The 13,119-nt window shown below is 43.5% G+C and overlaps 1 protein-coding gene across 1 annotated transcript in view; it reads left to right on the forward strand.

The window, feature by feature from the left end:
• Positions 1 to 4,832: 4,832 nt before the first annotated feature.
• LOC147641655 (protein CYPRO4-like) overlaps positions 4,833 to 13,119 on the forward strand; it is a 13,916-nt gene continuing 5,629 nt past the window's right edge. The window contains exon 1 of the mRNA XM_086797302.1: positions 4,833 to 6,556. Coding sequence (XP_086653428.1) covers positions 4,964 to 6,556 — 1,593 coding nt within the window. The 5' untranslated portion in view covers positions 4,833 to 4,963. The remainder of the gene's footprint in view (positions 6,557 to 13,119) is intronic.

Raw genomic sequence — 13,119 nt, forward strand, 5'->3', positions numbered from 1 at the left:
AGGAAGATCGCAAGGCATGGTCAAAGAGCAAGAAGGTAGGAAAGACAACCAAGGATCTGGCTGTAGCCATGGCTCAGTCGACTAGTGAAGGTGCGATGTCCACCCCAACCGTCCGATCAGGCACTTGGCATGCAAGGTGTCGCAATCATGGACACGGAGCCGAAGAGTACACCTTGAATGAACTCTAAGTGCACCATTTATAGAACGGCCACAAATACCATTGAAGCTTGGCACTATACAATGGGAGGAGAGCCCCTCCGCAAAACCGGTGATCCAAGCTCCTGTTGTGGCCGCCATCCAACCCGCCAAGCCAATGGCTCCACTAGACTCGTACCAAAGACCCCAATTCCGCCCATGAAGGAACTTTCCTCCCAAGGATGTGGCCGTGCTCAAAGGACTACCTTCACATGCTTTTATTGCCATGGACAAGGCCACCGAAAGTTGGAGTGTGAAATTTGGAGGAAGCATAGGGCAGAAGTAGAGGGAGCCTAGGCTTCATCATCCGGACCTCGGATAAGAAAGGGAAGTAGAATGTAGTCACCTGGCAGGAACATCACAAAATCCAGACGGAAGTGTCTGATTGGGTGAAAAAACAGCAAGCCAGAGAGGCTATGGAAAAAGGATCCAGAAAAGCTCAGGCCGATCTGTCAGCCAGAATCACAACTTAGTTTCCCAAAGACAAACCTAGAGAAGGAAGGCAAATTGTCCTCGCCAATGGAGATGTAACGGCCGATGCAAGGTGCGAAGACACCACGGTCGGAAGGATGTGCGACAGCACTGAAGCGGGTGGATTACCCGAGGAGGCTCACAGAAGCCGAACACCAGCCGTATGATCTATGGGAAGATCTGAAGTGGTAGCCAATTCACATGTTGGTGGAATAGCTCCTCACATTGGTGCCACGTTTCAAGGAGTAGCTGATGGGTCACTTGAAACCTCACGAAGAAAAGACGCCACCCTCGTAGTCGCTGGAAGCCCTGAATGTCAAGAAGGCAAACACCCCACCAAGGGAAGCCCCTATCTATATCCCAATGATCCAAGTCAAGTTGTCCGGAGTGGATATAGCAGAAGTTCTACTGGATGGTGGTTTGGGTGTTAACATCCTATCGGATGTAACATGCCAATAACTCAGGTTGAGCACATGGGAGCCTGCTCCATTTACTGTCAAAATGGCAAACTAATGTTCCTCACGAAGCCCTTCATCTGGGAAGTTTACTATAACGCTCCACGTGCCTTGAGAATCAACCATGACTTCCTCCCCATTTGACGACGATGGGCTTAGAAGACATTCCATGCAGAGCAGCTCAAGAACCCCAAAATCCAGTTCAACTTCCCATGGTTTGCGCCCCCATCAACACAACATCCATGCACTGAGGAGCATATGGTCAAGCGCTTCAACGAATTTATCCGCCTCTACAACCAGGTTCCCGACCCAGTAGTGATTGCCACCATCCGATTCTTCAACCTTATTATCGCACTGCTGGAGTCGTTCCCCAACTAGGACCACTACTACGAAGGCACCCAAGGCCTTGTGTTTGACATCAATAAGGGGCCTACAATCACGTAGCTCTTCGAATATTATGAGCGTGTCATGTGGATGCTTGATTGGTGACTCCAAACTTTTGAGACATGATGGAGACCACTTTTTGGACCAGCTTCCATCGAGCTCCTCCCGCTCCTACCTCCCACTAGGATTTTGTCAGAACCTATTCCATCTATTATCGATAGATCCAACCAACTCCGAGGAGGACGAACCTGCTTTAGGGCGGGGGGTATGTTAACCACTCCAATTAACATGACCTTCACGCGGCTACTACGCCCTTTTGTAACTCATCTTTTTGAAGCCATGCAATGCGCTAATTGTAAATGAGACCTGGGATGACTGAGCTTACGACATGTGTAATGCCCGTCATGAGGATTTGATGTACATAGAGCTAGTAAAACTAGGAGGACTAGTTTTGGGCCCCCACTTGTAATTGGGCACCTGGACATTGTAAATATGAGCTCATGTATATAAGACATTTTATGAAATATGAAAAGGGATAATCCCATTTGTCTCAACCGAGTTTTGCCTTCTCTCTCTCTCTCTCTCTCTCTCATTTGAGTTTATGGTTGCTTGCTTGCTTGCTTAGACTGTTGGTGTATTTGAGTAGGAATGGTAATGCTCTTCTTTCTCACCTTCTCTACCTTCTTCTTGCTATCTACCATGTCTTATTTGCATACTTATGGAGTGAGCTCTCCATAGCTCCTTCCCTCTTGCTCTCTACCTAGCATTGGATCTCTCTTTGGGTGACACAAGGAGAGTGTGGAGTGAGCCCCTAGGGGCTTCACATCGAAGAGTTAACCCTCATAAGGTTGGCTAAGTGCCACTCACCGGATTCGAACCCTTGCATGCATTCTTCTCCTCTTCTTTCTCTTGTGTGTGTAAGGTAGTATGTTATCCATTAACACTCATCAACGTGTACATAGTTTTCATTTACCAAGTGTAAAAGTTATCCCCATTAAACTTATTTTGCTATAATGTGAGTCTCTCCATCATGTACGACAAGGGGAGTCTTATTGATAGTATCGACAAGGGGAGTCTTACTAATAGTATTGACAGTGTCTATCCCTTTTTACAATCTGCAATGAGAAGGTTGGGAAGGTCTTTGCACGGATAATGATTCATTGGTGGCCAGTGTCTAGTCCCGGTATAGTTTTCTTGCAATTTGTTGGAATTGTGTCCAATGCAAGAGAGAAATTAAAAATGTGTTGAAGATAAAGTAGTCAATCCCACCACTTAAAAAACAACCCAAATTTTTTAATTTTCAGCTCGAAAAACTTTGATTTTTGCTTAAGCTTGCCACCATGATTACATCTGACAGTTTTTCCTTTTCCAGCATACAAAGCATCTTGATTGATTCCTTGAGTGTTATTTGATGTGCTTTTGAGTTTAGACTTGTGCTCAAGTAGTGAAGACTAAACTTCAGTTAGAGTTTGTCGATATTTTTGAGTGTTGACACAAGAACATCATAGGGGATTTTGTTGACGCTGTTGAGGAGAACTGCAATCGCTTCATCTTCTCCTTGATTTCCACTAGTTGTTGCTTGAGCGCCTTTGAACTTGTTGATGTGAGCCACCATTGTGTTAGTTTCTTCTTTGTCTAGTCTACAAAACTGCATGAAAAGGTTAACCTTGGGGAGCTCTTGGTTTCCCTTCCAAAGATCTTGTTGAGTTCCTCCGCCTTCTTGCAATCTTTTGTCCTTGCAGTGTGATGTATAACTTCATCTCCCAAGCTCCGAGCTATTATGCCAAGCGCTTTGTGATAGTTGAATGTGTTAAGTGGCATGCTATCTCACTATCTTCACTAGGCTCAATTAGATCCCATAGCCCTTTTCTCATCAACGTGTACATAGTTTTCATTTGCCAAGAGAAACAACCCAATTTTTTTAATTTTCAGCTCGAAAACTTTGATTTTTGCTAATGCTGCACTAATAATAATGATTAGTGCATTGTTATTGGTGCTTAATCATAATGATTAGCATGACTGAATATTGGAGGTTTTAATTGAGCTCAATGGCGAGAGCTTTGATGGGGCTTTTGGCATTAAATTCTTCCTCTTGATAAGGGGCTTTGGATAGAGTTAAAGAACCAGCTCAAACTTGTCTCAAAAAACAGGCGCAAATCGTTGATTAGGAGCACCTGGTTTTTCATTCATTACAGCTAGCATACACTTGACCATTCGCTCAAGATTTGCTTTGTAGATACCTTAAGGTATGTAGAAACACACACTTAATAGGGCTTGACCCAATTGTGAACACACACGACGAATGGGCGAAAAAACCAATCAACAGGAAAACACGAGTTATTGCGATCGCACAACGACGAAATTTAGTTGATTAGTGAGTGCCTAGAAGTGACAGAGGTCTCCCCTTGAATGGCTGAGCCTCACTGTGCTTAGGTTCCTGCTGGGAGAGACAGCATAGGTCCGTAGCTTGCAGGTCCGCACGACACAAGGACAATAGTACTCAGAATACGTGAGAAGTTGAGCGCCTTGAAAGTTAAAAGTTGAGCAGAGTGGCGAGCCTTTGGGCCTTGAGGAATCAGGATTCTAAGCGAAAGGGCGAGCGCTGAACAGTTCGAACGTCAAATGAAGGGATCCTGGAGGCCGAGAGAGGTCGAAATTCAAGATTGAAGAGCGTCATTATTCAGTTACTACCACTAGCAGTTTGCCGCTTGCTCAACCACATGTGCAAATTGGCAATTGGCCTTTAAAGTTTAATTTTGGGCAATCTATTAATGATAATAGATATTATCAAATTTTAAATGATTCGATCATTGGAGAATATGTGGCGTGCCCACTGCCCAATCACCAGACTCCCACTGGTAGGTAAACTTTAAACTTCAAAAGTTCAACCACTGGTAGGTAAACTTTAAACTTCAAAAGTTCAATGAATTATGAAATAGCAATATATATGGATATCCTTTTCATCATTACATGAACTAAATATTTTCCTTCTCACCTTTACTTGTTCAAGTTGAAATCCTTTTAGGTCTGAAAGAGAAGGTTTAGGCTTCCTCTTGAGATAGATTTGTGCTAAAATGAATGGGTTTTAGGTTAAGAGGAACGTCCCTTTTCCCGAACACTGGTTTTTGATGAGGGGCGAGCTAAAGGTGCGTGAAAAGAGATCACGCATTACCACGTGGGAAAAAACGAAGGTAAAGTTCATGGCTCAGAAACTAAATGCTAAGGTTGAGTTGTTGGTTTAATTAATTAACATCAACGAAACACATGATATCCTTACTTATTTAATGCTCTCTGGTGTGAATGAATCCAGCCATTTCACAACTTCCCTCTCTCCCGACGCCGTCCAAATTTGAACTTTGTTTTCCCGCTTATCTTCCTCTTGTTCGTTTTCTTCTTTGTTCCTCCTCGAGGGTTTTTCCTAGAGCCTGTTGCTCTCGTAGTTCCAGCAGTCTTTCACGATGGGAGCGTCCCACAGCAGAGAAGGCAACCTCTCCGACAGTGAAGACGACCTCTCATCCGATGGCTCTCCACAGCAGCTGCAACATGAGGAGCAAGACTCCCCGTCTGCCTTCCATTCCCCCTCCGCAGGCAAAGCTTCGCCGCTTGATTTGAAGATGGGCTCTCTCTCACTCAACATGGCGACACCGCCCTCCGCCTTCAACGGTGCACAGAAGGTCAAGCTGTACCGCCACATCGGCGGCAACACGCCCAAGGCTCAATGGGTCGTGGCAGACAAGGCAATTGGCTGGAATTTTGTCAGAGACGGTGATGAAGACGAAGGCGACGGTGAGGATGAGGACCCGTGGCCACTGCAATCCAACGGTGGCGAGGGCTTCCGAAGCTGGATCCTGCGCATCGGCAGCCACGTGAGGGCCCGTGTTGATGCCCGGCTGCAGATGAAATTTTTCGATGAGCAGCTCCGGGCTGATTTTGTCCACCAGGGCGTCTGGGCTCTCAAATTTGCAACGCTCGAAGACTACAAGGACTTTGTAGCAGAGCATCAGAATTGCACTTTTGAAAACACGTACCTCCTTGAAGCCACTGAAGAAAACAAGATTAAAGTATTCGGTAAGGATTTTATGGGCTGGGCCAAGCCTCAGGATGCTGATGACTCTGTTTGGGAAGACGCAGAAGATGGCCTTGAGCCCCCCACGTTCTCCAAAAAGGACCTCAAAGAGGCCTTCAATGAGTCTGCATCAGGAGGTATCCAGAGCTTGGTTATGGGCGCCCTCGATCACAGCTTCCTGGTGAGTGACACAGGCATTGAAGCTGTCAAGAACATGGCGTCAGGGATACATGGCAAGGGCATAGCTGTGCAGTATGGGAAAACCCTTTCGGGTTTTGATTCCACATCCACCCCAAAGAAAGCCATGCTCATAAGAGGAGAGACCAACATGATGCTTCTAAGCCCAGCCATGGACAAGCTTCATTCATCTGGGGTGCATCAGATGGACATACCCACAGGCAAAGTGGTGGCAGAGTGGAAATTTGAGAAAGATGGCACACCTATATCAATGCGAGACGTGACGAATGAAAGCAAGGGGGCACAATTGGATGCTTCCGGATCTACGTTCTTGGGCCTAGATGATAACAGATTGTGCAGGTGGGACATGAGGGATCGCCATGGTATTGTCCAAGACCTCGTGAGCCCTGTCTTAAACTGGGCCGAGGGGCACCAGTTTGCAAGAGGCACTAATTTCCAGTGCTTTGCTAGCACTGGTGATGGCTGCATTGTTGTTGGGTCCAAAGATGGTAAAGTGCGTCTGTATGGGACAAGCTCCATGAGAATGGCAAAGACTGCCTTTCCTGGATTGGGGTCTCCAATCACACATGTTGATGTCACATTTGATGGCAAATGGGTGCTTGCTACAACTGATACCTATCTGATTCTTATCAGCACAATGTTCAAAGACAAAGATGGGAAACTGAAGACAGGATTCAGTGGAAGAGCAGGCAACAAGTTTGCTGCGCCAAGACTTCTGAAGCTGACCCCTCTGGATGCTCATCTTGCAGGAAAGAATCACAAGCTGCGGAATGGCCAGTTCTCATGGGTAAGGGCAATCTCTTTTTTGCTATTTGTTGGGAGCGTTGTGTCTTTTAAACATTTGAATTATCATGGTTTCAAAATTTTCAGGTGTGTCAGATAAAGAATTATAAAGTGTCAAGTTAATGCCTCACGTATTTAGTGATGTTATGGCTGCTTTAGCCCTTTTCCTTACAGATCGGTTCAAGTATAACTGCTCAAGTCTTTGTACTCTAAGTTATCAGTTTTATCTTCGAAAATAAAGTCGGAACCTTTGTGAGTGTACTAAAGCTAACCCAGTAGGGTGCATGAGTTGAAAGCCATACATGCCATTACTTAAAGACTGGCTGGTGCTAATGATGCATGGAGGGAAAGCCACACCATGCACTTTAAGGATGGTGGAGGTGATGAGCTGAATACTTGTGTGCCGGCTGTCATCAAGTCAAGATGTCGCTCCATTTCTGTCAAGTTTGGGAGATCAATGCAATTATTGATTCTTGTTTCCTGGTATTTTTCATGTACACAGTGCTGAACTGGTTGGTCACAAAGATATTCTTTCTTACCTGTCACCTGTATTCATTAACAACTAACCCATAAGTAGCTACTTGCCTCTCAGTGCTCCACCACACCAATACTTCTAAATTGTTGCATGCCTTCTGCCCGCTTTCCTGCTGCCCCCCTACTAGGTGAACAGATTATACAAACCCATCCTCAGGCAGGCTCCTAAGTTGCTGTGCTTGATATGGCTAGTTCAGTATTACCTCTGGCAGTGCACATCAATTTGCCTGTTTCATTTGGGAGGGGATCCATACCGGTGTCAACAAGGTTTTCCACTTTCTACAGCCTTAAACCTTTCTGTATGCAAGAATTGCAGCAATATGTGCATCTTAGCTACCATGTAACGGTTCTGCTTGTGGTTGTCCTCTCCAGCATAGAAATATTATATTCCTATTTGCACGTCTCGAAGTCCCTTATCACTTGGCCATTTTAATTTGCATGTGGGAAGATCGGTAACCCAAGGCCTTTAAACCCTTCAAACTTCAGATTTGGCTGCTGCATCAACTTATCTGCAGAAAATAATAGTTCTTTTGGAGAATTATACAGTGTTTTTCGATGCTGTTTTCTTAGCATATAGCTGCTAACCAGTGAACCTGACCATATATAGACTGAAATCTGAGACTGCTAATCCTTGGAGCCAACTCATCTATAGAAAATACTAGCTCTTTGGGAACGTTTTACTGTGGTTTTCTACGTTTTTTAGCTAGCATGTACCAACTTTGTTGCTAAACAATGAACCTGGCCCTGTATAGACTGAATTCTGAGTCTGCTAATGCTTGGAGCCAAGTCCTCATGTCGTTTACCCCAAGATTCTGAGGGGCCACCTTCTTCACGGTATAACTTTACCATCCATCCTCTTTTAGAGGCTTGTACCCCCATGTGTTCGCTTTCATGTGTTTGTTTTTTTGGGGGAGGGGCGGGGTGCGAGTTCGATTCTCCCCTCCCGTCGCTCCACAAGATTCATGTTAGGTGAGCAATTTGTTGTGGTGGTGGGCTTTGCATGTGGAAGACTAATATGATATACGTGCTACAACGTGCGAGTGCCCAACAAAGGAGAGAATGATTTATAGCCTTTCTTGTCCTTGAGAAACAATTTTTTTTTGAGATAAAACTAATAAATGCAACTCATTCAGAGAAGAACATGTGCAGAACAGTAGTTGCTCTCTCATTCAGAAAAGAACTTGTGCAGAACAGTAGTTGCTCTCTCAAGTTCTTCTCTTCATCCATGGCATGCTCTTTTTGAGACAAGTTGATATAATTTCCTTTAAGACTCTCAAATCTGTATGGTACTAGGGTGTCTCAAAGAGTGAGGCAACAAGTGTGCGGCTATCAGAGCAATCAAATCAAAGGTAAAGGCTTTAAATTGGGCAACAACTTAGGGCAACAACTTATGGGCAGCAAGTGTAAAGCCAGCACAGCAGCTAACTGGGTAATCAATGTGGTGTGCACACAATCAATGAAGGAAGAAGATCCTAACAAGCGGTCAAGGTTAGGTTTGCGAGACAAATAGGTCAGTGGGAATTGGAATGGTTGCACAGTTGCCCATGCATGGCTGGTTGCCCAGCAACAGTGAGCATACTAGCCACAGTACGAGGAGGCTGCTAACTCCTTTAGAGGGGACTGCCCACCACTTCTTTACTTCTCATTGAGTCTCTTTTGGTACGAGGAGGTTGCCAACGAGGTCTGCGTGTGTCACGTAGGTTGTAACGCCTGTGACCGATGGCAGACCGGATGGCCGAGGACGTGACCATCCGGGGTTCAGTGGGAGAGGACGTCCATGCGGAGTCATGGGCGGCCAGGCTAGTGTGGACGGTAGGCCACACACTATATAGCCTGGGGGATGAGGGGCAATCCTCATTCTTCCTCTGCGGTTGGGTGGTGAGCCAGAGGCCGTCCCCTCCTGTAGTAGCACCCGTAGCGGTGCTACGGAGATCTAACAGTATGTCTCTAGACTCCACATTAACGAGTTCCTTCTTTTCTTTCATTGGTGTAAGGCCTAGCTCTTGATCCATCTGCATCTTTCTTTTAATTCATTTTTTACAATTTTTTTTCAAAAATATGTGATTCTTAAATTTTTTTGATTTTCTTGATGTTTTTGATTTTTTTTGAATTTTCTCTAATTTTTTTTTTGAAAATCTTGATTCTAACATGGAAATGCTTCAAGCTTGGATACTATGGCCAAAAGAAGTGTTGAATTTGGGTGGCATTGATGGCTTTGGAAACATTGATTTTAAATTGTCATCAATTGAGGAGATTTTGGAAAGTTTTTGGTCAAGATTTATCAAGGGATGCCCGGATTTATGTGGAAGCGTTTTTTTTGGGACATTAGAATGTAAAAGCATTTCAAAAAAAAAGAATGGAAAAAAGGGGAAACAGGTCATTTGTAGTGTGCTGGTTCGCTTGTGTTTTTCTAGGGTTTGGAATCTTTCTTTCATGGGGTTATGATTCGAATGCCTTACTGTTTGGAAAGTTTGCAACGGATGTCTCATCAACTCTTGCCATTCCTAGATGTCCTATCGTCTAGGGTGGTGGTTTCAGGCTAAATTTTTGATTTGGTTCGATTCCTTCTAAAGCTTCAAGTGGGGATAAAAATCCATTCAATGGTGGTGTTAACAAAAGTAAGTTCATGAAGGAAGATCGAATCAATGAGTTGAGAAACAAGGGCGTTCGTTATATAAATATGGTGAGAAGTGGCACAAGGAGCATAAGAACTTATAAAACATGCAAATTTAGAAATGTCACTATCAATATGGTCTTGTCCGAGGTCATTGAAGATGAACATGCGGAAGACAATGAGGCCTTTGTTGATGCAATGAGTTTATCAAGGGTGATGATGATCATACACTAGATGGGGAGTTTTCTTTTGACCCCGATGGTACATTGCAAGAGGCTTTGTAAGAGTATGATGATGTGATGTTTATGTGTACTTTGAGAGCAAGCATGAAGTCTACCTTGTGAACCTTATCTCAAGCTTCTTATGCAAGATGCAAGGGTACAAACACTTTGAGATTCAAGGTCAATGTCAATGGTGGAGTGATTCATGTTCTGGTGGATAGTAGAAGTACGCATAGTTTTATAAATAAGAAGTCATTGTGCAGTCCTAAATTATAATTCATACCTTTGGTAACTTTTCATGAAGGTCAAGTGGAAAATGGGGCTGCAATGGATTGTACAATGATGTGTCAAGATGTGAGCATAGTTGTTTCTATATGGCGACACCATATCGTACAAAATACAGTACAGTGCGATATTGTACGGATTTTTCCAAGAAATAATTTAATTTTTTGGGGAGATAATGGTCTTTATTTTAATTGTCTATGGTTGTTTGAGCTTCCTTTGTACTATGATGCTTTCCTCCTTTTTAAAATACTCCATATCTCGAATTGAAAATATCTAAGTTTATAAGTATTTTTTTTAAAATACCATATTTTATCGTACGATATTTATATATATATATATATCAAACCATATTTTTCCATACGGTATTATACATGACAACTATGGATGTGAGTTTGGAGCTATTAAAAGAATACACATGCGAAGCAGATTTACTTGTTTTTTTGACATGGAACTCATTGACATATTTCTTGGCTTTGATTGGCTCTTAAGTCTTGGATCCTTCACTACTATGAATTTAAAGCAAGGTTTCATGTGGTTTTTGTATAGTGAATGGAGTGTTACATTGATGGGAGTCAATGCATCAAAGCTTACCTTGATCAATGCTACTCAACTTAAGAGAGCTCAAAAAGATGGGTTATGTATATATATTATAGCTTTGCAAGGATGATGATAATGATGGCGATAAGAAGGATGTGCACTAGGATATGTAAAAGCTATTGGATGAGTATAAGGATGTATTCAATATCCCCAAATGTTTGTCCCACTAAAAAGTAATATTGATCATGGGATGGAGCTTGAGCTGAATACTAGGCAACAAGTCACCATATGAGGTGGTGAAACCATAGTCACATGGGACGTGAAATGGGGATGGGGAACGGGGACGGAAAAGATTGAGAATGGCCATTCCCTGTGACTATAGAGTGACATGGGACGGGAATGGGAACAGGAAGATGTTGCCATCCCCAACATTCCCAAGACTAAAAATGCCCCTTCCCTGTGACTATGGGTGAAACAAATGCAAGAATTGATGGACATGGGATGGGTGAAGTCAAGTTAATCTTCCTTTGCATCTTTGATGCTTCTTGTGAAGAAGAAGAATGGGATCTTTTGGATGTGTGGATTATTGTGACTTGAACAAAGGTTCTATTAAGAATAGGTATCCCATACCTTGCATCGATGATCTTTTGGATGAGTTGAAAGGCGCTTGTGTCTTCACCCAGATTGACTTGAGGTCCGAATACCACCAAATAAGGATGACGAGTGGTTATGAGTATAAGATGACATTTAGGACCAAGAGGGGTTTTATTACTACGTGGTTATGCCAATTGGGCTATGCAATGCACTCGTCAATTTTTAAGCCTTGATGAATAAAGTACTTCAACCCTTTATAAGTTTGTGTTGGTCTTCTTCGATGACATTTTAGTGTATAGTAAGAGTGAAGATGGATACTTGAAGCATATGCACATGGTTTTGGATGCCTTACATGTCAACCGATTGTATGCCAAGGAAAGCAAATGTATGTTCATGGCTAGTGAGGTGAAGTATCTTGGTCACATTACTAGTAAAGATGGCATAGGAGTGGGTTCCAAGAAGGGGGAGTGTGCAAAAGTTGTTAGCACATTCATCCCCAGTTTTTGCCCATTTCTGGTGTCCTTTTGGTCCCTTTTGCATGGCCCTTGATTGTGGGCTGGCCACCCTTATTTTATACATATTTTTTGGGATTTTTCCTAGCCTGTATGGTTTTTTCCCAATCAGCTAGCTACAGATGTCCAATCGGCCAGCATATGCAGTTTCAGTCGGCCAGCTCTCCCCACCTATAAATAGGTGGGTTGGTCTCTCACTTTTGTATCTTGCCTAGTCTATCTTTTGCTCCCTCACTTATGAGACTGCTTGTGTCTCTTGCTTGGGATTGTATTGCTTCAGTATATTCAGCATAGTTGCTCCATATCTCTTTCTCTCTTGCACTCTCTATTCAACACACTAGTGTTTTTTTGCTTCCGCTCTGTGCACTCTTTCATGGTATCATCGCTCCCGATTCAGCGATTCCATTTACTGTCCTAGATTTAGCCCTATTTACAGCTCCTTATCCTTTGCGTTTTTCATAGATTTGCAGTCTTCTTCTTGCTGTGTTTTTTGGACAGCTCTTGTTGGTTCTCCTTCAGTTTGGCTTCGTTGCTTGCAGCCAGAAGGTAACTTTTTCATCAGCATTTCTTTCCTACTTGGAGTTTGGATCTTGGCAGCTTTTTTTTTCAAGACAACAGCCCCTCTTTGGTTGCGTTTTCCTCTCCAGTGGACATTTCCTTGTGCAGAGGGGGATTGTGGTGGCTCTGGCTTTGGTGGCACCCTTGGTACTTGTAGAGGACACTTCTTCTTTTGAGATTGTGCGTTTTTTTCTTGAGGAGAGTCCAAGCTACAGTCCTTGTTGATGCCTTTTCCACTTGAACCCTCTTATAGCATATTCCCAGGCCCTGTGTGGTTGCCTTTCCTCTCTATATCAAATTTACATTTTTTGCTTCCCTCTTCTGGTGGCCTCAAGGTTGGAGGTACAGTCGACAGAAGCTTTTGCGTTTTTTGCTATAGGAGGATTTTTGGGTACTATCCAGCCTCTTAAGGTTGTGTTTTGGTGGGAGGAGGGACCTACAGTAGCGTTTTTCGATTTGGACAGTTTTTATCTTATGAGGTTTGGTCTATTGGTTGGATCAATGATGATAGCTTTAAATTTGGCTCTCGTACCACTTTCTTGTCATTTTCTAGATGAGGCAGACAAGTTGGATGGTGGTAACTTTCAATCATGGAAGTTACATGTTACTTTTATTCTCGGGGAGTATGGTTTGATGGAGTTTCTCTCATACAAGAATCGGTGCTTGCCAGACCTTGCCTCTGCAGAGAGGATGTGTGTTGGTGGAGGAAGAC

Source organism: Cibotium barometz, chromosome 1 (genome assembly GCF_041138505.1).
Source record: "Cibotium barometz isolate CiBa-2024 chromosome 1, ASM4113850v1, whole genome shotgun sequence".
Lineage (NCBI taxonomy): Eukaryota > Viridiplantae > Streptophyta > Polypodiopsida > Cyatheales > Cibotiaceae > Cibotium > Cibotium barometz.